This window comes from Pantherophis guttatus, chromosome 2 (genome assembly GCF_059756535.1).
Source record: "Pantherophis guttatus breed Tessera chromosome 2, ASM5975653v1, whole genome shotgun sequence".
In the NCBI taxonomy this organism is placed as follows: domain Eukaryota; kingdom Metazoa; phylum Chordata; class Lepidosauria; order Squamata; family Colubridae; genus Pantherophis; species Pantherophis guttatus.
The window spans coordinates 12,497,630-12,523,109 of NC_142064.1; the positions used below are offsets into that span (position 1 = coordinate 12,497,630).

Genomic DNA, 25,480 nt, shown 5'->3' on the forward strand with positions numbered 1-25,480 from the left:
TTTTTTCTTTGAAGAGGTTTCCCTTCTCATCCAAGAAGCTTCTTCAACTCTGAAGTCCAGTTGCCTCTTGAAAAACAAAGAACACGTTTGGGATAACCATGTCCTGGATGACTGAGAATCTCCCGGGTTGTTTTTGCCACCTGGACTAGGGTGATGTTCCCTCCTTGGCTGTTGAGAAGTAGAAGGCCAGAGGTAACAGCAATAGAGTTGGAAGGGACCTTAGAGGTCATCTAGTCCAACCCCCTGCTCATGCAGGAGACCTATACTAGGGATTTGAACTGCCGAACTGTCTGATTGACAAGCTCAGCGTCTTAGCCCTTAAGCCACCTAGCCAGGCTAATCTTGGATTACACCACTGTGCCAAAGGACAACCCCCACTCTGAAAATATGGAGCCTTCACTGCCTCCTTCTGCCAGGGATGGGACCACCTCGCTCACTTCCACCAACCAAAGATCCTCTTAAGATCTTAAGATCTACGGGTGGATAAGATGGGCCTTCATCTGAAGATCTCTAAACTTCAGATGAAAGTCCCGTCTATATCCACCTTGTCTCCTTTCCCACTAGAGCCCCAACAAGTCGCCCGGGGGCACCTCCCTCTCCTGCAAGCACCCCCCCTCAGAGACCCACTGCGCTTGGTGTGTGTGTGTGTCAGAGGTAGGTTTTAGCAGGTTCTGACCAGTTCTGGAGAACCAGTAGCGGAAATTTTGAGGAGTTCGGAGAACCGGTAGTAAAATTTCTGACTGGCCCTGCCCCCATCTATTCTCTGCCTCCCAATTCCCAGCTGATTGGGAGGAAATGGGGATTTTGCAGTAACCTTCCCCTGGGTTGGGGTGGGAATGGAGATTTTACAGTATCCTTCTCCTGGAGTGGGGTGGGAATGGAGATTTTGCAGTATTCTTCCCCTGGAGTGGGGTGGGAATGGAGATTTTACAGTATCCTTCCCCTGGAATGGGGAGGGAATGGAGATTTTACAGTATCCTTCCCCTGGAGTGGGGAGGGAATGGGGATTTTACAGTATCCTTCCCCTGGAGTGGGAGTATCCTTTCCCTGGAGTGGGGTGGGAATGGGGATTTTACAGTATCCTTCCCCTGGAGTGGGGAGGGAATGGGGATTTTACAGTATCCTTCCCCTGGAGTGGGGAGGGAATGGGGATTTTACAGTATCCTTCCCCTGGAGTGGGAGTATCCTTTCCCTGGAGTGGGGAGGGAATGGGGATTTTACAGTATCCTTCCCCTGGAGTGGGAGTATCCTTCCCCTGGAATGGGGTGGGAATGGAGATTTTACAGTATCCTTCCCCTGGAATGGGGTGGGAATGGAAATTTTACAGTATCCTTCCCCTGGAGTGGGGAGGGAATGGAGATTTTACAGTATCCTTCCCCTGGAGTGGGGAGGGAATGGGGATTTTACAGTATCCTTCCCCTGGAGTGGGAGTATCCTTTCCCTGGAGTGGGGTGGGAATGGGGATTTTACAGTATCCTTCCCCTGGAGTGGGGAGGGAATGGAGATTTTACAGTATCCTTCCCCTGGAGTGGGGAGGGAATGGGGATTTTACAGTATCCTTCCCCTGGAGTGGGAGTATCCTTTCCCTGGAGTGGGGTGGGAATGGAGATTTTACAGTATCCTTCCCCTGGAGTGGGGTGGGAATGGAGATTTTACAGTATCCTTCCCCTGGAGTGGGGTGGGAATGGAGATTTTACAGTATCCTTCCCCTGGAGTGAGGTGGGAATGGGGATTTTACAGTATCCTTCCCCTGGAGTGGGAGTATCCTTTCCCTGGAGTGGGGTGGGAATGGCGATTTTACAGTATCCTTCCCCTGGAGTGGGGTGGGAATGGAGATTTTACAGTATCCTTCCCTTGCCACGCCCAAGCCACGCCCACCAAGACATGCCACGCCCACCAAGCCACACCCACAGAACCGGTAGTAAAAAAAAAATTGAAACCCACCACTGGGTTTGCGCGTGTGTGTGTGTGTTGTGTGTGTGTGTGTTGTGTGTGTGTGTGTGTGTGTGTGTTTGGGTGTGTGTGTGCGCGCGCGACAGACCCGCCTTGCTTCGCCCGGTGGAAGGGGCTGATCTCGCCTTTCCCGTCTCACGCAGCCCCCCCTCCCCTCCCCTCCCCACCCGCCCGGCTCGGTTCCCCCCCCCCTAAGCCCCCTCCCGCCGGGTGGGTGTGTCTCGGCTTCATTGAGACTTTTGGCCGGCTTTCGCTCGACGTCAGGGAGGCGTGACCAATCAACGCCCGGGAGCCGAAGCTTCGGGAGTCCCGTCCCCCTCTGGCCATGGGTCAGGTGACGCGCCCACTCGCCTATTTAGAAAGGACCCCCGCCTCCTTTTTTGGCGAGCCCCAAGCCGAGAGGAGTCTCCGCGCTGCTTCTGCTGCTGCTGCTGCTGCTTTTGCTCCGCGGACGCTGTCGCGCGTGGAAGGCTCCTCTTCGCTTCGCCCTGCCCCACGTTGCTCCGGGACCCCCGCCCAGCCCAGCCCAGCCCAGTGCCGGAGCGCGGAGAAGAAGCGATGCGCTTTTGCCTGTCTCTGCTTCAGCTCCTGCTGAGCCTCGGGAGCGGCGCCGCTGCCCGAGACCGACCGGGACCTGCATCGGAGCGCGGCAAAGGTACCTGCAGCAGCGGGCGATCGGGCCACCTTGGAAGCCCTGCCCGGGGACGGGGTGGGATGCGGGTGGAAGGGTTGCCCGTCGGCCAGCCGCGAGTCCCGGGAGAGCTGCGGAGCCGGCGGAGGTGGGGGAGAAAAGACCCGCTTGTCCTCGGATGCCCCCGCCCGGCGACGTGGGGTGGGGGGGAGAAGAGACACTGACCGTGTGTCTCATTGGGAAGGCTTCCCGGTTAGGTCGGACGGATGCGGACCCCAGCCTGGGCTCTCTCGCTCTCTCCCTTCGCGGGTCCTCCGGAAAGGGTCACCGAGCACCCGGTGGGCGCGGAAAGTGGGGAGGGGGGGAGTCCCCGCTTGATCCCAACTTGAAGTAGTTTTTCCAAGACAAGGGATCCTTTGGGGGTCGGTGGGGTGGGAGATGGAGGGGGAATTGAGGGGGGTCGGCAGTCCCCAGCCAAGGCACTCGGTGGGCGCGGAAAGGAGGGGAAGGCAAGGTGGATCGAGTCCCTGCTTGATCACAACTTGAAGCAATTTTTCCAAGACAAGGGATCCTTTGGGGGTCGGTGGGGTGGGAGATGGAGGGGGAATTGAGGGGGGTCGGCAGTCCCCAGCCAAGGCACTCGGTGGGCGCGGAAAGGAGGGGAAGGCAAGGTGGATCGAGTCCCTGCTTGATCACAACTTGAAGCAATTTTTCCAAGACAAGGGATTCTTTGGGGGTCGGTGGGGTGGGAGATGGAGGGGAAATTGAGGGGGGTCGCCAGTCTCCAGCCAAGGCATCCCGTGGGCGCGGAAAGGGGAAGGCAAGGCGGATCGAGGCTTCTGTGGATGAGTCCCCGCTTGATCACAACTTGAAGTAGTTTTTCCAAGACAAGGGATCCTTTGGGGGAGTCGGTGGGGTGGGAGATGGAGGGGAAATTGAGGGGGGTCGCCAGTTCCCAGCCAGGCACCCGGTGGGCGCGGAAGGGGGAAGGCAAGGCGGATCGAGGCTTCTGTGGATGAGTCCCCGCTTGATCACAACTTGAAGTAGTTTTTCCAAGACAAGGGATCCTTTGGGGGGGTCGGTGGGGTGGGAGATGGAGGGGGAATTGAGGGGGGTCGCCAGTCTCCAGCCAGGCACCCGGTGGGCGCGGAAGGGGGAAGGCAAGGCGGATCGAGGCTTCTGTGGATAAGTCCCCGCTTGATCACAACTTGAAGTAGTTTTTCCAAGACAAGGGATCCTTTGGGGGGGTCGGTGGGGTGGTAGATGGAGGGGAAATTGAGGGGGGTCGCCAGTTCCCAGCCAGGCACCCGGTGGGCGCGGAAGGGGGACGGCAAGGCGGATCGAGACTTCTCTGTGGATGAGTCCCCGCTTGATCACAACTTGAAGCTTTTTTTCCCCAGACAAGGGATCCTTTGGGGATGGGGGGGGGCAGATGGAGGGGGAATTGAGTGGGGTCGCCTGTTCCCACCTGGTGGGCGCGGAAGGGGGACGGCAAGGTGGATCGAAGCTTCTGTGGATAAGTCCCCGCTTGATCACAACTTGAAGTAGTTTTTCCAAGACAAGGGATCCTTTGGGGGTCGGTGGCGGGGGGCGGGCAGATGGAGGGGGAATTGAGGGGGGTCGCCAGTCTCCAGCCAGGCACCCGGTGGGCGCGGAAGGGGGACGGCAAGGCGGATCGAAACTTCTGTGAATGAGTCCCCACTTGATCACAACTTGAAGTAATTTTTCCAAGACAAGGGATCCTTTGGGGGTGGGTGGGAGATGGTGGGGAAATTGAGGCACCTTGTGGGCGGAGAAGGAGAAAGTCAAGGCGGATCGAAGCTTCCGTGGCGAATCCCCGCTTGATCACAACTTGATCACAACTTTCCCCCCCTCAAGCCAAAGGGATCCTTCCTTTGGGCGGGGGGCAGATGGAGGGGGATTGAGAGGAGGGTGGGGGTGTCAAGAGATCGGTGCCTGTTAATCTGGGGGGAAGAGGCGCGCGCGATGCGCGTGAGAACGCGAGCCAACCCGGGTTTGACAATCGGACGAACGAATCGCCCGGAGAACGTTGGGTTGGATGGAGCCTTTTTGCCTAAAATCTCCCTGCTCGGAGGGACCCACTCCCGGGAAATCTCTTCCTTAGGAAAGTGGAAGTGAAACTTTTCTGCAACTTTAGCGAGGAGAGATTTGCAAGGTTTGATTTTTTTAAGAGTCTGCAGCCACGTGTCCTTGGTGTGCAATTCATACAGTACTGGGCTCCCTCCGCAGCTCCGCTCCAAACCCTCGATGGGTTTTGTATCGTTTTTTTTGCCCGAAACGGGACTTCAAAAGCTGCGAAGTGGCGTTGGGTTTCCTGCCTAAGCAGGGGGTTGGACTAGAAGACCTCCAAGGTCCCTTCCAACTCTGTTATTCGATTCGATTCTGTATCCCGTTTTGGGAGTGAAAGAGTCATTGAATGCACTGGCTGTGTGCACGTGTCACTAAGCCCGGGTCTAACCACGCTTTATGGAAGCAACCAATTTATATTTATTTGTTTTTGTTTTTAATTTGTATACCGCCCTTCTCCAGCAGGACTCAGGGTGGTGAACAGCCAGAATAAAACAGAACGTACAAAATTTAAGAACAGTTTAAAAATAATTAAATATTTTTGGCCACAATTTAAAACAACCCAATTAAAATCAAATCAAACCCAATTAAAATCAATTAACCAAAAACAGTGGGATCAAGCCAGCCCGTTGCGCTAAGACACAAGCAAACACATCGTACGATGTGACGTGAAGCAGAATGATAGGATCGTGTCTAAATATAGGGTAACTCTATAGGGTGGTCATTTGAGTCAGGTGTTTGATGATGTTTGCTGATCCCGCGCTTGATTTATAGTAATAGATTCACGATTTCAAATAGTTGAAGACGTGTTTGTTTAATATAGGGTAACTCTATCGGTGGTCTTATTTGAGTCAGGTGTTTGATGACGTTTGCTGATCCCGCGCTTGATTTATAGTAATAGATTCACGATTTCAAATAGTTGAAGACGTGTTTGTTTGTTTGTTTGTTTGTTTATTTATTTATTTATCCAACTTGTATGCCGCCTTTCTCCGAAGACTCAAGGCGGCTTACAATGCATTTAAAAACCATATATAAAAACATTAAATTAAACAATTAAAACCCATTCACACCATTCATGGCCGGATCTCTCCAGATCGCAAGAGCGAGATCAACGGCCCCAGGCCTGCCGGAAAAGCCAGGTCTTCACCGCTTTCCGGAAGGCCCATAGGGTGGGGATGGTCCGGACCTCAGGAGGTAACTGGTTCCAGAGAGCTGGGGCAGCCACAGAGAAGGCCCTCCCCTGCGGGCCCGCCAGCCGGCGGCACTGTTTAGCTGACGGGACCCGGAGGAGACCAACTCTGTGGGATCTTACCGGTCGCTGGGAGCTATGCGGTAGAAGGCAGTCTCGAAGATAACCTGGCCCAGCTAAAGCTAGAAAGGGAGATCCTCGAAGTGTAGCAAAAGTGCAGTTTACTACTGCTTTGGAGGAGGCATTAAATGGCATTGTCAACAATAGCAAAAAACAATGTGAGTGATGCCTCGTTTTTAAAATGTGTCTTATGGCGCAAACTCATCTTGAATTCAATGGTCTGATCGAGAAGTTCTCCTGGTGTTTTTCTTTCCCACTGGAATCCATTCATCCATTCACCCACTCTTTCATTCATTCATTCCATTCATTCTCTGCAGATCCTCAGAAGTGCATGGCTATTGGCAAAGGCAGTAACTTACACAAAATTCAGAATTTTTGAGAGATTTCCAATGCATGCTATTCTTCCATGGTTTTTTTGTGTGTGTGTGTGCTTGTGTAGGGCTTGGTCAGTTTGAACAAATTCTGCAATTGAGGGTCTTGCACGTCATAGCTGCCACGTTATAACATTGGTGCCATAAACCATGGTTGACATGAAGCTGAGTTTCTTGAGTTATTGAGATGAGGGTGGATTCCTTTGCCAATTGAGCCTAACACAGGAGTGTCAAACTCAAGGCCTGGATAGCTCAACAGACTAAAAGCCTGTTATTAACATTCAGCTGTCTGCAATTATTGCAAGTTCGAATCTCCCCAGGCTCAAGGTTGACTCAGCCTTCCATCCTTTCTAAGGTAGGTAAATTGAGGACCCAGTTCGTGGGGGCAATAAGCTGACTTTGTATAAATATACAAAAGTATGAAAGCTATTGCTTAACGCATTGTAAGCCGCCCTGAGTCTCTGGAGAAGGGCGGCATATAAATCTAATTAAAAAAAAAAAAAAGGCCTGGGGGCCGGATTCGGCCCATGGGGCTGACTTGAAAACAGCGAAGGACTGGCCTGCGGTGCTTCTGCCAGCAAAAACAGAGCTCGGGAGGGCCATGGCCGGCCCTTGCGAACTCCGCTTTTGCTGGCAGGGGGTTGCAGGAGGCTGTCGCAGCCGAAAACGGAGCTCGTGAGGACCGTGGCTGGCCTTCCTGAGCTCCGTTTTCACTGGCCGAGGGTTGCAGGAGGCTTTCGTAGCTGAAAACAGAGCTCGTGAGGACCGTGGCTAGCCCTCCTGAGCTCCGTTTTCACTGGCCGAGGGTTGCAGGAGGCTGTCATAGCTGAAAATGGAGCTCGTAAGGACCGTGGCTAGCCCTCCCGAGCTCTGTTTTCACTGGCAGAGGGTTTCAGGAGGCTGTCATAGCTGAAAACGGAGCTCGTGAGGACTGTGGCTGGCCCTCCCAAGCTCTGTTTTCACTGGCCGAGGGTTGCAGGAGGCTGTCATAGCTGAAAATGGAGCTCGTAAGGACCGTGGCTAGCCCTCCCGAGCTCTGTTTTCACTGGCAGAGGGTTTCAGGAGGCTGTCATAGCTGAAAACGGAGCTCGTGAGGACTGTGGCTAGCCCTCCCGAGCTCTGTTTTCACTGGCAGAGGGTTGCAGGAGGCTGTCATAGCTGAAAATGGAGTTCGTGAGGACCGTGGCTGGCCCTCCCGAGCTCCGTTTTCACTGGCAGAGGGTTGCAGGAGGGTGTCGTAGCCAAAAACAGAGCTCGGGAGCCCGTTTTTGCTGGCGGAGTGCCAGGCCACCACTGGTGCCCCCGACACGAGTGACGTCGAGCAGGCCACGCCCACCCTGGCCACGCCCCCGGCTCCTCTGAGGTGAAACACAACCCTGATGCAGCCCTCAATGAAATCAAGTTTTGACACCCCTGGTCTAACACATCTTCCCTTGGGGTTTATTAGGCATGCATTGATTTATGCTGTTGCTTAACTATATCTATAGTGCTGCCCCAAGGAATAAGTGTACTTCATTGGTAAATCCTTCTATTGGCTTTGCTACAGGTAGTCCTTGTCTTACAACAGTTCATTTAGTGACCGTTCAAAGTTATCCCCGGCACTGGAAAAAAAAGTGATTTATGAGCGTTTTTCACAGTTACAACCTTTGCAGCATCTCCCCCTGGTCATGTGATCAAAATTCAGATGCTTGGCAACTGGTTAATATTTATGACCGGCGCTATGTTCCGACGTTATGTGATTCCTTTTGGCGACCTTCTGACAAGCAAAGACAATGGGGAAGCCGGATTCATTTAACAACCGGGTTACTCATTTATCAGCGGCAGTGTTCACTTAGCAACTGTGACAAGAAAGGTCGTAAAATCGGTCAAAACTCACTTAGCCAATGTCTCACTTAACGACAGGTATTTTGGACTAAATTCTGGTCGAGGACTACCCTGTACTCTTGGGATTTTTGAGAGAACTTTGGAGAAGTCACCTTCAGGAAAGATTGTCTCTTCCGATGTGGGTTGAGTCTGGGCTGTTCAACAGGTTTTGTGGGGTAGGAGAGCAATAGAAAATCCAGTTGCCACTATAGATAGTGCAATAATAACCTTTAATTGCAGTTGTATATTGCTATTTCAGCTTCTGTTATCTATTTGCAAATTAAGCTGAAGTTTTTGTAAGGTCGCTACCACACACAGCTGCAAGTGCAGACCTGTTCCACCTGTGCTCCTCTTATGGGGCAGACGTGATGCTTCTCAGGCTCAAAAGTCACAAAAAAAGGCCGTGTTCGATTTTGTCTCAAAAGGAGAACCGGCCTTGGTCAGAAGCAAGTCTGTCTAGATCAGGGGTGTCAAACTCAAGGTCCGTGAGCTGGATCCAGCCCCCGATGTGATTGGATCCAGCCAGTGGTGCTATTCAGCCGGTTCTGTCCGGTTCGGGAGAATTGGTAGCAGCGGCTGCGGGAGGCTCCACCCACCTACACGGACGTCATCACGTCCTGTTTTTGATGCTCTGCACATGCGCAGAAGGTCCTGCGCATGTGTGGAGGTGGCATGTGTGTTCCGATTTGTGAACTGGTAGTGAAGGTAAGTGAATACCACCCATGGATCCGGCCCACGGGGCCGTCCTGGAAAATATAAGGGGCAGCCCATGTGTCGTGGTCCGTACGCAGCCTGTGTGGCTCATGGCTGATTTGGACAGTGAGGAGGTTGGTGTGGTGCTGCACCAGCAGCCTGTGCAGCTGGCACTCAAGTCAGACAATAAGGCTGGAGAAGATGCGGGGATTCAGCCAGGGCCTTCAGAACCTCCAGAAGCTCCCATAAGTGAAGAGGACAAAGAGGAGGAGCCTCTTCTTGATGCACGGGCGCGCAGAGCTGCCAAAAGGCAGGGGTGGCTCCTCAGGAGGAGATCTCCTTGAGAGTAAGGCTTGGGGCTAATTGGCCACTCCCTTAGCCTATTTAAAGAGGAATGCCGACTGAAGCAATTTGCAGGGAACAACTTCGTTCACTCTCCTTTGTGCCTCAATCTTAGTTCTTTGCAAATTGCTTCTGGGCTTTCTGCCAACCATAGTAAGATTAAGATAATTTATTCTTTGGATTCTTGTAGGCTGTTAAGAAAGTTAATTAACAGCCTTTGTTTGGAAAAAAAAAACCTTATTTAATTTAGTAAACTAAGGTTTGTACAGACTTTGTGTGTGCTGCGTTCTTTGGAGTCCGTAGCTGGGGCAGAATACCATGAGGCTTCGGCCTGGTTTACCCAGTGTGAAGAGGAAACATACCAGCAGTTTGGGGAGTGGTGTCAAGCTGGCCACACCCACCCAGTCGGCCACGCCAGCCCAGCCTCCCCGAGGTCAACCACAACCCTGATGTGGCCCTGAATGAAATTGAGTTTGACACCCCTGGTCTAGGTGGATCAAGTCTCCCTAATATAATATATATTAGATAATGTAATATTATCGAGTACAGGTAATCCTCGACTTACAACAGTTCGCTTAGTGACCGATCAAAGTTACAGAGGCACTGAAAAAAGTGAGTTATGACCATTTTTCACACTTATGACCATTGCAGCCATCCCCATGCTCACATGATTTACATTCGGATGCTTGACCACTGACTCATATTTATGACGGTTGCAGTGTCCTGGAGTCATGTGAACCTCTTTTGTGACCTGACAGGCAAAGTCAGTGGGGGAAACCAGATTCACTTAACAACCGTGTTACTAATTTAGCAACTGCAGTGATTCACTTAATGTGGCAAGAAAAGTCGTAAAATGGGGCAAAACTCACTTAACAAATTCTCACGTAGGAACAAAATTGTGGTCGTAAATTGAGAACTATCTGTCTATAGTGTAATTAATGATATAATATTATTGAGTATAATCAATAGAGGTAGTCCTCAATTTACAACAAGTTGCTTAGCGGCCATTCAAAGTTACAAAGGCCCTGAAAAAAAGTGACTTATGACCATTTTTCGCACATATGACGATTGCAGCACTGCCATGGTAATGTGATCAAAATTTGGCATCTGGCTCATATTGCCCTGTCCCAGGGTCACGTGGTCACCTTTTGTGATCTTCTGGCAAGCCACGTCAATGAGGAAGCCAGATTTACTTAACAACCATGTTACTAACTTAATAACTGCAGTGATTCACTTAATAACGGTGGCAAGAAAGGTTGCAAAATGGGACAAAACTCACTTTGAATAAATGATTGTAAGTCAAGGACTATCTGTACATGCCATTATTCCCAGAGGTGGGTTTCAGCAGGTTCTGACCAGTTCTGGAGAACCGGTAGCGGAAATTTTGAGTAGTTCAGAGAACTGGTAGTAAAAATTCTGACTGGCCCCGCCCCCATCTATTCTTTGCCTCCCGAGTCCCAGCTGATTGGGAGGAAATGGGGATTTTGCAGTATCCTTTCCCTGGAGTGGGGTGGGAATGGAGATTTTAGAGTATCCTTCCCCTGCCGCGCCCACCAAGCCATGCCCACCCAGCCACACTCACAGAACTGGTAGTAAAATTTTTTGAAACCTACCACTGATTATCCCACCCCCCCCATCACTTCTGTACACTCTGCCTCCCTTCTGCAAGTCTTGCGGTCTATAGTATTATTCCAGGACACAATTGTACAAAGTCTGCATGCAATTTGCAAGTGTGTATTTGGCACCATGCTAAGGATGCCCACAGTTGTCCGATTTCTACACACTTGGAACAAGCAGGCTTTCGGCCGAATCCCCATAGGATGTATTTGCACAACCCAACTTCCTTAAATATCTAGCATGCTGTCTGATGTGCTAAATTTAGTTCGGGTGAATTTCCCTATATATATTAACTTCTGTTTCCAAATATTAGGCAAACACAACATATGGGTTGATTGAATCACCAAGGAAAATGAGTTGCATAAATGCTGTCATGCAGCACACTTTTTTTTTTTTTAAAGGCTGGGTTTTGTTTTGTGCAATCTCAGCTCTATTTTGAGTTTTAAATTCCTTTTTAACACCCTGGTTTATGGATCTCAGCATACCACTCAAGGTGAAATTGTCCCTTCCCTCAAATATTGTGTTTCCCCCGAAAAGTTGTGCCCTCTTGAGCTACAGACCACTGAAGTCGCAACGGTCTTAAACATATGCCTGCCCCCTCTCGAAAGCCTTCAAGGTTATGGAGAAAAAAAAATATCATAACAGCTGCAAGGATTGTATATGCACAAAATTGGAAAGCAGAGAAAATACCTTTGGAAAAAGTAATAAAAATTTTTTTTAGATTGTGCAGAAATGAATAGATTAACTTTGACGATTAAGGATAGAGAAGACTCAGAATATTTTAAAATATGGAATTATTTTTTATCACTGGTTGGAGAAGAGATATAAATGATTAATTATATAAGTATGCATAAATATGTGATGAGTAGAATATTACGTTAGCGATGAATTGATATCATGGATTGGATAAGGATCAAGGTAGAAGAAATAACACATATACAGAAGAGGAAAGAAACTTTGGAAGATAATACCAAGATGTCACAGGGAAGAGATAACTGATGTATTAAATGTTTGTCTTGTCTAAAAAATAAAAAACTTAAAAAAAAAAGGTTATGGAGAAAAAAAATCAATAACAACAGAGAACATTTACAAAATGCAAGCTAGTCCTCAACTTACAACCGTTTGTTTAGTGGCCGTTCAAAGTTAGAACAGCACAAAAAATGTGACTAACAACCAGTCCTCATCCTTACGATCAGGGGTGAAATGCTCTGAAGTCTGCTACTGGTTCGCTTCACCAGAATCGAGTGTAAAAAATGCTTTAAAAAAAAGTAAAAAAAAAGTTCTGAGATCATGTGGCACAGCTGATTGTCACACAGCTGATCCTTGGAACTTTAAAAAAAAAAACTTTTTAAGCATTTTTTTACTACAGATTCGCCCGAACCGATAGCATTCGTTACTACCGGTTCGGGCAAACCGGCCCGAACAGGTAGCATTTCACTCCTGCTTACGATGGTCGCAACATTCCCCCCGGCCATGTGGGCACTTGACAACCAGCTTGTATTTATGATGGTTGCAACATCCCAGAGTCATCACCATTTGAGACCTTCCCAGCTGGTTTCTGACAGGTCAACAAGGCAAGCCATATCCCTTTAACGACTGTATGATTCATTTAAGAACTGCAGTGATTCACTTAACAAACCCAAAAGGCTCATAAAATTGGGCATGACTCACTGAACAGCCACCTTGCTTAGGAACAGAAATTCGCGTCCCAATTATGGTTGTAAGCCAAGGACAACCTGTATTGTGAATAACCGCCTACAAATACCTCTTTTGGTCATGGACATGCACTTGTGAGCTACACTTGTGGTGTGTCACAATTCAAGCACAAGGGCACTGGTCAGTCCAGAACCACTGGGGGGCGGGGGGTCAACTTATTTTCCAAAGCATTAGAGGGCAGGACAAGAAACAATGGATGGAAACTAATTGAGGAGTGAAGGAGAAACTTCCTAACAGGATGATTAACCAGTGGAACAGCTTGCCACCAGAAGTTGTGGGTGTTCCATCACTGGAGGGTTTTAAGAAAAGATTGGCCAGCCACCTATCTGAAATGGTATAAGGTCTTCTGCTTGAGCAGGGGGTTGGACTAGAAGACCTCCAAGATCCCTTCTGGCTCTATTCCAATTGATTGATTGAGAGTTCAGCTGCAGCCAAGGAGGTGTGGAAAATCTTTCCTGCACTTTTGAAAACAAACTGACTTTGCAGAGCAGATGTTCAAAGAGCAGGGAGAATTTGGTGGAGTAAGCTGCGTTCTACTTTACCTGGAGGATGGGCCTGAATTCCTCCTCGTGTTCAGCCAGCCTCAATACTTGATGGCCAGTGGTTGATGGCTGCAACCAGTTTAACAACCGGTTCTATGAGTGCGGGCTTTGCGCACGCATGCGGGCTTTGTGTGTGTGCGCCTAATGTGCTTGTGCGCAGTGTTCAAAATACAGCAATTTGAAGCTCAGCTGCTTATCCCTTAACGGCAGCCCTGGATCAGCTGTGTCGCGCAAATCAGCTGAGCCAGAAAGAACGAAATATAGGATAGGATAAGCCAGGGGTGGGTGAGCGAGGCCAGCTGATGGTCGGAACAACCGATTCGTCTGAACCGGTCCAAACCGGCAGCAGCCCACCACTGTTGATGGCCCATTCTCGACCCAAAATGCTTGGCCAGTTATAGGAGGATAAAAATGGGATAAAAATCAAATTAAAAAGGGCAGGTTAAAAAAAAAAAGGTAAAGGGGTCACTGTGGATTTTATTCTGCTAGTTGTTGCCAACTACAGGTTGTGGTTCACCTTATTTGTTCAACATCACTTATGCATGAATGCTCTTAAATTCTACATATTTGATTCCAGATGATAGCATTTCTCAAGTGCTAAAGCTGAGAGAAGAACCATCCAAAGTTCAGGACCTACAAGTGAAGTTCGTTGTTCGTACCACCCCGGATCCCGATGATGCTGACTGCTATCTCAAGGTTGGTCAAGACCATCTGTTGGATGATTGCAACTTCAACGTCTCCGCAAAGACCTTCTTCGTTATTCATGGATGGGCGGTAAGTAGAAGGACATTACTGAGCTCCGTGACACATGACAAGCTGTGATTTCTTTTTTTTTAAAGTGACTAATTTTGTCAGCATTACCATATCTAGAACCAAGTTATACACAGCTTTGAACCGTCCATCTTTCTTGATGGAATGTACCTTCTACACTGGTCATTTCTAATATTTAGACCTGTGATGGCGAACCTATGGCATGTGTGCCACAGGTGGCACACGGAGACATATCGGTGGGCACATGAGTGTTGCCCTAGCTCAGCTCCAGCACACATGTGCGCACCGGCTAGCTGATTTTCGGGCTTTCCGGTCCCACTGGAAGTCGGCAAATGGACTGTTTCTGGCCTCCAGAGGGCCTCCAGGGGGGTGGGGAAGGCTGTTTTCGCCGTCCCCAGGCTCCTAGAAAGCCTCTGGAGCCTGGGGAGGGTGAAAAATGGGCCTTCCACTGAAAGTCGGGAAATGGGCTGTTTCTGGTCTCCGGAGGGCCTCCGGCAGGGTAGAAAACACCATTTTCACCCTCCCCAGGCTCCAAGAAAGCCTCTGGAGCCTGGGGAGGGCAAAAAACGGGTCTACCGGGCCCACCGGGTCATCACGTGCCAAAAGCAGGGGGGAGCGTGGGGAGGGGTCGTATGCACATGCACGGGAGGGCGGGACACATTGAATTATGGATGTGGGCACGCATGTCCGCGACCCCCACACGCGACCTCCACTTTTGGCACGCGATGGCAAAAAGGTTAGCCATCACTGATTTAGACCATGAGACCTCACTGAAATATATCAGTCTATTGTTCGCAAGGTTACCTCTGGATAAATTTCAGCCTAATTCAATCAGTGGCATGGCTAGGCAGAAAGAAGGGATCAAGACAACGAATTGGTAATGGGTGTCCCAAGAACCACGAAAAAGTTGGCGCTTGCTAGGAGGAAGACTGACTGGAGAATATTAGGTGTGATGCCCCTCAAATCTTCTGAAAGTATTCAGTTGTTTGTTCCTGTGAAGATAATTGGGAATCCAACTGGGTAATGAAACGTCTGTTTTCTTGCAGACATTTAATTACCCAAACTAGGTAACATGATTAGCGCATTAGCTAGTTAAGGTAAGAAAACAACCAAGGTCAGTATTTTGATCTAGGCCTCCCAAGATCATGAAGCAGACTCCTCGTCCCGATAAAACCTCTTTTATTTAGGTTAAAGGGAATTCCTCTCCAGCAAAGTCCCGGCAAACAGTCTTTCCTGAGATTTCACAACTACAGGCCTTTATCAGGCTTGGAGGGTTGCCAGGCCGATATCTTCCAAGCGCCAGGCTGTAGCAGCAATTAGTTGGCAAGAAGTCAGGAACAGATCTTCACCCTAATGAATTGAACTAAATGTCTCCTGCAAACTCCCCTCCCCTTCGCTCTTCTTTATTCCCTGTGGGAGAGGCCATTCACCGTCCACCTGTGCCTTTATTCCTGAGTCGGCCCTTATTCCTTAGCTGTTCCCTTCGTCTGGCAGCTCTGCGCATGCTCACACTGGGAACAGGCTCCAGCTGTTCCTCTGCCTCATTGATATCCGACTCCGAAGGCAGCTGATCACTGGCATACGGCCCTGGCCCCCTCTCTGCCTCCGACGCAGAGCCCTCATCAGAGCCTTCCCCAGACTCCAGGACTGGCCCATGTTCCTCCCCAATTTCCTCACTGTCTGAGTCTGCCACCAGCTCAGCTGGCTGCTGGCAGGCCACAACAGTCAGAGAGCACCAAGGACCCTTCCTGAGCTACAAATTTTCTCCTTTATTGATAATTGGAACTCCACCAGTAGCTGAGTCAGTGCCAACTTTTCCTGGTAAGATGCAGCTTGAAGTTTGGGAGTAATAAGATCATTCCCAGATATTTTCCAACCTTTTGAAAAGAAAAACATGGCACCGTCATTCTTTCTCTCCTATCCAAAACAGAGGAAAACATCAGTTTACAGATCCAGCCAAACTGGCAGTTTAATCAAAGATAGGCAGCAGGGTGGGTTCTACTTACCTTTACTACCGGTTCACAACGGGATCGCTTCAGAAGCTTCTGCACATGTGCAGATCGCTGATGACGACATCCGGGGTGGTGGGTGGGGTCTCCCCCCGGTTTTACTACCGGTTCTTGCAAACCGGTCCGAACCGGGGGCAACCCACCACTGATAGGCAGTTAGTCAGGGGTGAAATCTACTTACCTTCCTTACTGGTTCGGAAGCGCATGCGCCACCTGTCTGTGCAGACCCTCTGCACATGTGCAAAACCTGCACATGCGCAGAGGGTAAAAAACACACTACTTCCTGGTTAAAACCAGGAAGTAAAGACACCCGGGCGGGTGGGTGAAGCCTCGCACCGCCATTGTTACCGGTTCTCCGAACCACCTGTCACAATCGCTACCGGATAGCCCGATCCGGCCCAAACCAGGAGCATTTCACCCCTGCAGTTAGTGACTTCTAGGAGCTGAGCTACACGGTACATTGACTATCCAGCATTGTTTTGCCTATTTTTAAATGACTAATGTAAGCACGGTCGAACTTCCTGGGTTTTCAAAATTCTTCCCCCTCCAAATGACAAAAATAGTGTATTGGTCCCGATGCAGTTAAAAACAACAAACCTGCGTTAGAGTGTGTGGAGGGGCGGGGAGGGTTAGGTATCCTCCATCAATGTGTCTTGGTCTTGATTAAGATCAGATTCTCCTCTGTGCTTATGTTTATGGAAAAGTGCTTTTTCGAAAGGCAATTGGACTTTGTTTTTCCTTGAAGACATTTTGCTTCTCATCCAAGAAGCTTCTTCAGTTCTGATGGAATGGTGGAGGATCCTTCAGTCAGAACTGAAGAAGCTTCTTGGTTGAGAAGCGAGACGTCTTCAAGGAACAACAAAATCCAGTTGCCTTTTAAAAAAAGCACCTTTGGAACTCCTGTGATTATGCTAGCTTAAGTTAAGAAGGGCCAACTCAAGAATCAGAAAGTTTGAATCAGGATCCAAACATTGAGTTTGAAAAACTGATTTTTTTTTAATTTTAAAAAACAAACTTTATTGAATTTAAAAATTTTAAAATACAAAATTATACACTTTTTCTCAATCGTAAAATTGCATATACAATACACAACTCCACCGACAAACTAAATATATGTACCTATGTGTACATATATACATACATACATAAACAGTAATTTATTCCTTACGGTGCTTATTTGTTACCTTAGATTTTTCCTAAATTTAGTCTTTACCCTTTTTTCCTTTGATTTATCCACTTATACCATCTATTCCATACTTCAAAATATTTTGAGTCTTCCTTGTCTTTTAATTTTAAGGTTAATTTATTCATTTTATTATTTATTATTAAAAACTGAATATTTTAATAGCTTTAACGATTGTTGTTTTTTTTTTAAAAAAATGTGATTTTCGGACAACTGTAAGCCACTTCTCTCACCCTTCTGTTTCACCAGCCTTTTGTTTTGGAAGAAATTGTCCTTGCTAGAAAACCGAACTGATCACTTGTGAAGTTCTTTTGAATTTGGACTGAGGATGACAGGATGCACCTCCTGGTCATCCAAATCTTTTTTTTTTTTTTTAATTTGATTTATATGCCGCCCTTCTCCGAAGACTCAGGGCGGCTTACAATGTGCTCAGCAATAGCCTTCATCCTTTTGTATATTTATACAAAGTCAGCTTATTGCCCCCACAAACTGGGTCCTCATTTCACCTACCTTAGAAAGGATGGAAGGCTGAGTCAACCTTGAGCCTAGGCGAGATTCGAACCCTGCAGTAATTGCAGGCAGCTGGTCTTAATAACCAGCTTAATAACAGGGTGCCTTAAACCCCTGTACTACCAAGGCTCTTTGGATTTGGATTAAGAGCCAGATCCTCTCCCAAGATTACATTCCCCAAATGTATTAACAGCTGCATCCTTCTATTAGAAAATATGTCTTTTCTGAGAGTCTATAGAGATTCTCAGTCATCCAGGTCATGGTTGTCCCAAAGGTGCTTTTTCACGAGGCAACTGGACTTTTCTTGTTTTTTCTTTTGAAGAGATTTCGCTTCTCATCCAAGAAGCTTCTTCAGCTCTGTCAGGATAGCAGGAAATGGAAGGATTTATATTCCTTGCAGACAGCTGGTCATTTGCATCCTTTTAGAGGGTCATTGAAGCACTTGGAGGTTTATCTGTATCCTCAGGGTCACCTAAGTTGTACTCCTGGTTCCTGTAGTCTCCAATGTTTCCTCTGGAAATCCATTCCTACTCCCACACCATTCAAAGGGTGTTCATCCCAAATTGTATATGTACCCTGTTTCCCCAAAAATAAGACATCCCCTGATTTTTTTTTTTATTATTTTTATATTGGATTTCTATACCGCCCTTCTCCCTGAGGACTCAGGGCGGTGTACAGCCAGATTAAAAAACATGCAGAACAAATATTAAAAACAATTAAAAGATATATAAATTTGGCCCAATTAAAACTCATTTACCAATTAAAAACGTTTAAAACATTTAAAAACAGTTAAAAATTTCATCTTAAGCCAGCCCGGCTTGTTTAAATAAATGGGTTTTAAGGGCGCGACGGAAGGCACTGAGGTCTTGGATTCTCCTTATCTCTGGGGGCAGCTGATTCCAGAGGGTATGATAATATTTCTATTTCAGCAGGCCGGCCTGGCCTAACCTCTCTTTTAAATTGTTTTTAAAATTTTTAAAATTTTTAAATTTTAAACTTGTTTTATGAACTTGGGGTGTTTTAAATTTCGTTTTCCGGGCCAATTATCTAATTGTATTTTAATGGTTTTTTAACATTTATATTATATGTATTTTATTCGGCTGTTCACCGCCCTGTGTCCTTCGGGAGTAGGGCGGTATACAAATTCAATAAATAATAATAATAATAATAATAATAATAATAATAATAATAATAATAATAATAATAATAATAATAATAATAATAATCCCAATAGGGCTTTTGAGCGCATGAGCTAAAATAAGCCTCCCCCCGAAAATAAGCCCTCCCCGAAAATATTTAAACGCAGATCTGGAAATCAGGTAAGATGGCAAGAGGAGCCCCATCTTGCTCCACGCGCCCCAAAATAAGACCTCCCCGAAAATAAGGCCAAGCGCTTATTTCGGGGTTAAAAAAATATAAGACAGGTTCTTATTTTTGGGGAAACACGGTAAAAGTCTGTAGAGATTCTCAGTCATGCAGGTCATGGTTGTCCCAAAGGTGCTTTTTCAGGAGGCAACTGAACTTTCTTGTTTTTTTCTTTTGAAGATGTTTTGCTTCTCAACCGAGAAGCTTCTTCAGCTCTGATAGGATAGTGGAGAATGGAAGGATTTACATTCCTTGCAGATAGCTGGTAATTTTTTGAAGTCTTTTGTGAGACTTCAAGCCCTGGTTATAATCTTCCTAGGACTAGAATCAGGGGTGGGATTCAGCCAGTTCAGACCGGTTCGGGAAAACTGGATGTTAATTTTAATCTGCTTCGCCAAACCGGTTGTTCCAAGGACTGGCTAATCCCACCCACCCCTCCCAGGAGTCTCCACATGGCCTGTTTTGGATGCCAGGTAAGTGCAAGGTGCGCGCAGAGGCTCTGGGAAGGCGAAAAATGGGCCTATTGGAAGGACCAGAAGTCCGGAAATGGGCCCATTTCTGGCCTCTGGAGGGCCTCTGGTGTCCGGGGGAGGGTGTTTTTGTCCTCCTGGAGGCTCGAGGAAAGCCTCCGGAGCCTGGAGAGGTGGAAAACGCCCCCCCCACCATGGTGCAGGAGGCCGAGTAGCCATCCCCCCATGGCCACGCCCACCCAGCAATCGGGCAGCAAACCAGTTGCTGAAATTTTTCAATCCCACCCCTGACTAGAATGGAGCCATATCTTGATTTTTTTTTTTTTCCAGATGGGTGGCATGTACGAAAAATGGCTGGACACCCTGGTCTCAGCTCTTCAACAACGTGAGAAGGAAGCCAACGTGGTGGTAGTGAACTGGCTGGCTCTCGCCCAACAACTCTACACCATCGCCGTCAACAACACGAGGGTGGTTGGAAAACAACTTGCAGAGCTGCTGGACTGGTTAGAGGTAAATTTTACAAGCAAACAAACATTTCACTCGGCAAACCGCACACGAAAGTGACGGCCCAACCTCGCATCAAGCTGATGCTTGGAAGCGCCACATTTGCTCACGCAAGACTTACTACTTGGAGCAGCATGACAAAGCTGGCCGAGTGCCAAAAAGGTGAGGAGAGGAAATAATTGGGGCTGATTACATACCGGATATCTCAGGGACACAATCTACGTGAAAAATGCACTGCGGCTTCATCCTTTGACATCTGCCAATCTGACTCAGGTCTCTTGTTCAGATCTGCTTGGTTAATCCCTAATTGCTTAATCATTCCTTAAGTTATCTGTTCCTTAATCTAGTTAGGTCCCTGCTGTCATTTGAAAATGTGAAGCTTAGGGAAACTGGGGAGTAGGAAATAACATCATTTCACAGATCTTAAATACTAGCCTCCTCACTGGATTTTAGTCAAATACTGAAAAGCCATATACTTGCCTCTATTTTATGCGCATATTTATTCCGCTGATCTCAGTAGGCAGGCCTCGTCCCTTGCAGCCGGCAGCTGTTCCTTAATCCAAATTTGTTTTTTTTTTCTCTCTCTGTCACAGTTGATTAGTCAACTTCTGTCTTTAATTAATCTGCCTCCCATTGGATAAGCCTGGTCTTCCAAGCTGTTTTATGTAGTTTGGCGTTTAGATTGAGGCCTTCTGTAACCAAACTATACATTTAGAATTTAATTTCCTAGCTGTTCCTTGCTATGGCCCTTTACAGCTGGATTATTTTATAATTTGTAGGGGGAGAATGCATATCTGAGTGGCGGGTGACTAACTGGACATACACTACAGTCCTCAATTGACAGCCCTCAGTCGACTCAGCTAAAGACGCTGAGCTTGTCGATCGGAAAGGTCGGCAGTTCGGCGGTTCGAATCCCTAGTACGGTTCTCCTGCGTGAGCAGGGGGTTGGACTAGATGTCCTCCCAGGTCCCTTCCAACTCTGTTACTGTTACTGCAGTTCATTTAGAGACCATTCAGAGTGACAAAGGCACTGAAAAAAGTGATTTATGACCAGTATTGGGTTTCAATTTAGTTTCCTAATGGGACACAACTCACTTGGCAGCTGTCTTGGTTGTCGTCATTAGTCGAGGACTACCTGTAAAATGCACTATTCTTAGATACCAGTAGTGGGTTGAAAATCCCGTCGCTACCGGTTCGCTCGTGAGCCCGCGCGTGACGCTTCTGTGCATGCACAGAAGCTTCTGTACCAGTGGTGGGTTGCGCCCGGTTCGCAGCGGTTCTATAGAACCGGTAGTAAAACCAGCGGGAGGCCCCGCACACCGACCCTGATATCACCAAAACGCTTCTGTGCATGTGCAGAAGCTTCTACCGGCTCCTTTACTACCGGCCCCTCTGCGAACCGGTAGTAAAGGTAAGTAGAACCCACCCCTGTTCTCAGGGGTGAAATGCTACCAGTTCAGACCGGATCACCTGATCCGGTAGCGATGGCGGCGGGTGGTTCGGAGAACCGGTAGCAAAAATCCCTGCGCCCCCTCCCCCCACCATGCCCAGGATCATCAGAGGCTTCTTCTTCTTCTTTTTTTTTAACTTTTAAAAGCATTTTTTCTATAACCTCTTCTGACGAAAAAACGCTTTTAAAAGTTAAAAAAAAAGTCTCTGATGATCGCGTGGCTCAGCTGGGATCGTCAGAGGCTTTTCAAAGCATTTTTTTCTGTAACCTCTTGGCCGAAGAGGTGGTAAAAAAAATGCTTTGAAAAGTCTCTGACGATCCCAGCTGAGTTGCCTGATCGGCAGAGGCTTTTCAAAGCATTAGAAATAATGTTTTGAAAAGTTAAAAAAAAAAAAAGTTGGCCACGCCCACCCAGTCACATTACCACCCCCACCAAGCCACGCCCACAGAACCGGTAGTAACAAATTTTACATTTCACCCCTGCCTGTTCTGTACATGCGCAGAAGCGTCCAGGCAGGTGGGCGGAGCCTCCTGCCACCACTACCGCTTCGCCCGATCTGGGTCGAACCGGTAGCAACCCACCACTGTTAGATACCCCTTGATTTTTAAAAATGTGGGTTTTCTTCTGGAAGGAAGGTTCTAGCGTGAGATTTTTGTCCATTTGTTATGTAATGTGGTGCAGTCACCAGGAACAAAACACACTCATTTCTCCTCTTAATTGTTGCAGAAGAAGGACTTCCAACTGGAGAACGTCCATCTGATTGGCTACAGTCTCGGGGCCCATATTGCTGGTTACACCGGAAACTATGCCCGAGGAACTATTGGAAGAATTACAGGTAAGGTGGCTTTTTCTTGCTTTCCAAAAAACATGGCAGAGATTTTGTCTCCGGTTTCTGTAACTGCCAGAATGTCCCATTTCGTGCAAGAAATGGTTTTGAATAGCCTAAGCAAATTAGTCCAGGGCTCTCCAAATTTGGCAACTTTAAGACTCGGGGCAGTGGTGGGTTCCTCCCGGTTCGATCCGGTTCGGCCGAGCCAGTAGCGGTGACGATATGACATCACCGAAACGGTTCTCCCCCCCACCCCCCCGCCCTCCCACCCCCCCACGTTATTCTTACCTTTTATTTGGTCCCACCCCCAATCTATTGCTGCCTCCTGAGTCCCAGCTGATGACTAGAGGGAAAAAAACTGTTTAAACTCTTGCCGCGGGGCTTCAAAGGGCCGTCCTGCAGCTGATCAGTGTTAAAAGCAAACAAATGAGTCGGGTCGTAAGTGCGAGGACTGGTCGTAAGTGCGAGGACCTTCCAGAAATGACTCTGACCAGCTAGCCACGCCCACCTAGTCACATGACCTCCAAGCCACACCCACAAAATAAGCCACGCCCACAGAACCGGTAGTAAAAAAATTTAGAAACCACCCCTAACTCGGGGACTTCAACATGGCTGGCTGAGGAATTTTGAGAGTTGAAAGCCCACAAGTCTTAAAGTTGCCAAGTTTGGAGACCCCTGACTTAGTCGACCCAGACTAAGTTGTGTGTGCGCGTGCGCCCGACTTCAAGTAATTAATCAGAGCCATCCCACTCAAAATAGCCTTGCGTAAACCGATCTCTCTAGGCTGCCTTCTCCACACGCCCTTGGGGGTAATTGCAGAGTTGTGTTTTGGTCAAGGCTGGATTGTGGTTAGTGGTGGACAGGGCCAAAGTCAGAAGGCAGGAGGGCATCTCTTTTCGGTCTCTGCCTCCTCGTCTGTCTTCTGCCATGTCATCAGTTTTTTGATTTCCAGTGCCCTCAGCCCTTCATTACACAGGAGAAAAGTTAAGGGGAAAAAAAAAAATCTTTTATTGGCATTAGTGGCAGATTTGCACTCCTCAATCCACCCTTAACCTTAATTGCCATGTGAAAAAAAAAGATTTATTTTTTTTTGGAAGGGATCATCTGTGAAACTTCTCTTCCCAGCTCTGCGTGTACGTGTGTACGTACATCTTTTGTGTGCACACATACCACGTGTGTATGTACGCCTTTTGTCTGGGTGCACACACCCAGAACTTCATTTTGCCAAGAATATTTTCCCCAAACTTTGCATCTTGTGGAGGATCTACTTTATAATTCTCCTTCCAAACCAGGCAACTTATCACCCCCAAGGCTGTGAGCGATTCCCAACCCTCTCTCAGTCTCAGAATTGCAGAAAATAGGCTGCTCTTTTGAGGCAAAAATGCACGACAATTTTGCCTCAAAAGTCACCATGGGAGGCATAAAAGTTTCACAGTTCTTTTGTGTATGAAAATCTTCTTCCATTTTCTTTTTTTCCCTTCTGAGATTTCCTACATGTTGGATGCAAGTTCTGTTAGATAGCAAACTAGAACTTGCAAGAAATGTAGCTCCTTTCGTTGCCAAAAAACTAAATTTATCAATGTAGGTAGGCCATGGGCTCTGTACAGAAAGCTAGTTTCATATTTTGCGTACCAACCCACCTCCAAATTTGGAAGTTAACCATGAGATCAGGGGTGAAATTCAAAATTTTTCCTCACCGGTTTTGTGGGCGCGGCTTGATGGGCGTGGCAGGGGAAGGATACTGCAAAATCTCCATTCCCTTCCCACTCCTCGGGGAAGGATACTGCAAAATCTCCATTCCCACCCCGCTCCTGGGGGAAGGATATTGCAAAATCTCCATTCCCATCCCATTCCTGGGGGAAGGATACTGCAAAATCTCCATTCCCACCCCACTCTGGGGTCAGACAGAGGTGGTATTTGCTGATTCTCCAAACTACTCAAAATTTCCGCTATCGGAAATTCCCAATTTCCTAACCCACCTCCAAATTTGTAAGTTAACCATTAATCGGGGTGAAATTCAAAATTTTTCCCTACTGGTTTTGTGGGCGTGGCTTGGTGGGTGTGGCAGGGGAAGGATACTGCAAAATCTCTATTCCCTTTCCACTTCTGGAGGAAGGATTGCAAAATCCCCATTCCCTCCCCACTCCTGGGGGAAGGATATTGCAAAATCCCCATTCCTTCCCCACTCCTGGGGAAAGGATATTGCAAAATCTCCATTCCCACCCTACTCTGGGGCCAGCCAGAGGTGGTATTTGCTGGTTCTCCGAACTACTCAAAATTTCCGTTACTGGTTCTCCCGAACCTGTCAGAACCTGCTGAATTTCACCCCTGCATGAGATCCACCATAAGATAATAGTTAAAATAGCATTAAATTTGTCCCTGTTGCTGGTGTAGACTAACCATTCCTCTGATAAGGTACGAACCAGGTTCTTCTAGGTGGGGCACGATGGCCCCTTGATGACTTGTGGACTTCAACTCCCAGATTCCTGAGTCAACTGGCTCAGGAATTCTGGGAGTTGAAGTCCACAAGTCATCAAGGGGCCACCGTTCCCCACCTCTTGTTTTAGGAGAACAATGACCTTCAATTATGGTGAAAGACTAACCACATGCCTTGGATATTCCAGGCTTGGATCCAGCTGGGCCGATGTTTGAAGGAGCCGATCCAAGCAGACGTCTCTCTCCCGACGACGCGGATTTTGTCGATGTCTTGCACACATACACAAGAGAAACGTTGGGCATCAGCATTGGGATCCAGATGCCTGTGGGTCACATTGACATTTACCCCAATGGAGGAGACATCCAACCAGGATGTGGCCTTACTGACATCTTGGGAACGCTCGCTTTAGGGGGTGAGTTGACTCTTCTGCTTGTTCTATATGAAGTTGCTTCAGAGAGAAGGGGCTTCCCAGAGGCGGGAATGCCACATTGGACTCATTTCCAAGGGGAAATTGGGAATGTCTTCTGAGATGGACAGCATTTCTCTGAGGAAGGTAGTGTAACAGTTGATATCGAACAAGCGTGTTCGTAAAATAATCCTTGTACAAATGGATACCCTGGGATAAGAGCCAGTTTGGTCTAACCTAAGGTATTAGGTTAGAAAGCCGGAGACTGTGAGTTCAAGTCCCACCTTAGCCATGAAAAGCAGCTGGATGACTTTAGGTCAGGGGCGTCAAACTTAATTTCATTGAAGGCTGTATCAGGATTGTGTTTGACCTGGAGGTGGGTGTGGTCAAGGTGGGTGTGGCCAGCTTGACTTCACTCAT

At 47.8% G+C, this 25,480-nt stretch overlaps 1 protein-coding gene across 1 annotated transcript in view; it reads left to right on the forward strand.

Annotated features, from left to right (window-relative positions):
- The first annotated feature begins 2,218 nt into the window (after positions 1 to 2,218).
- The window catches only part of LIPG (lipase G, endothelial type), a 44,586-nt gene continuing 21,324 nt past the window's right edge, over positions 2,219 to 25,480 (forward strand). The window contains exons 1-5 of the mRNA XM_034401762.3: positions 2,219 to 2,608; positions 13,703 to 13,899; positions 19,764 to 19,943; positions 22,115 to 22,223; positions 24,842 to 25,066. Of these exons, the coding sequence (XP_034257653.2) occupies positions 2,512 to 2,608; positions 13,703 to 13,899; positions 19,764 to 19,943; positions 22,115 to 22,223; positions 24,842 to 25,066 (808 nt within the window). The 5' untranslated portion in view covers positions 2,219 to 2,511. The remainder of the gene's footprint in view (positions 2,609 to 13,702; positions 13,900 to 19,763; positions 19,944 to 22,114; positions 22,224 to 24,841; positions 25,067 to 25,480) is intronic.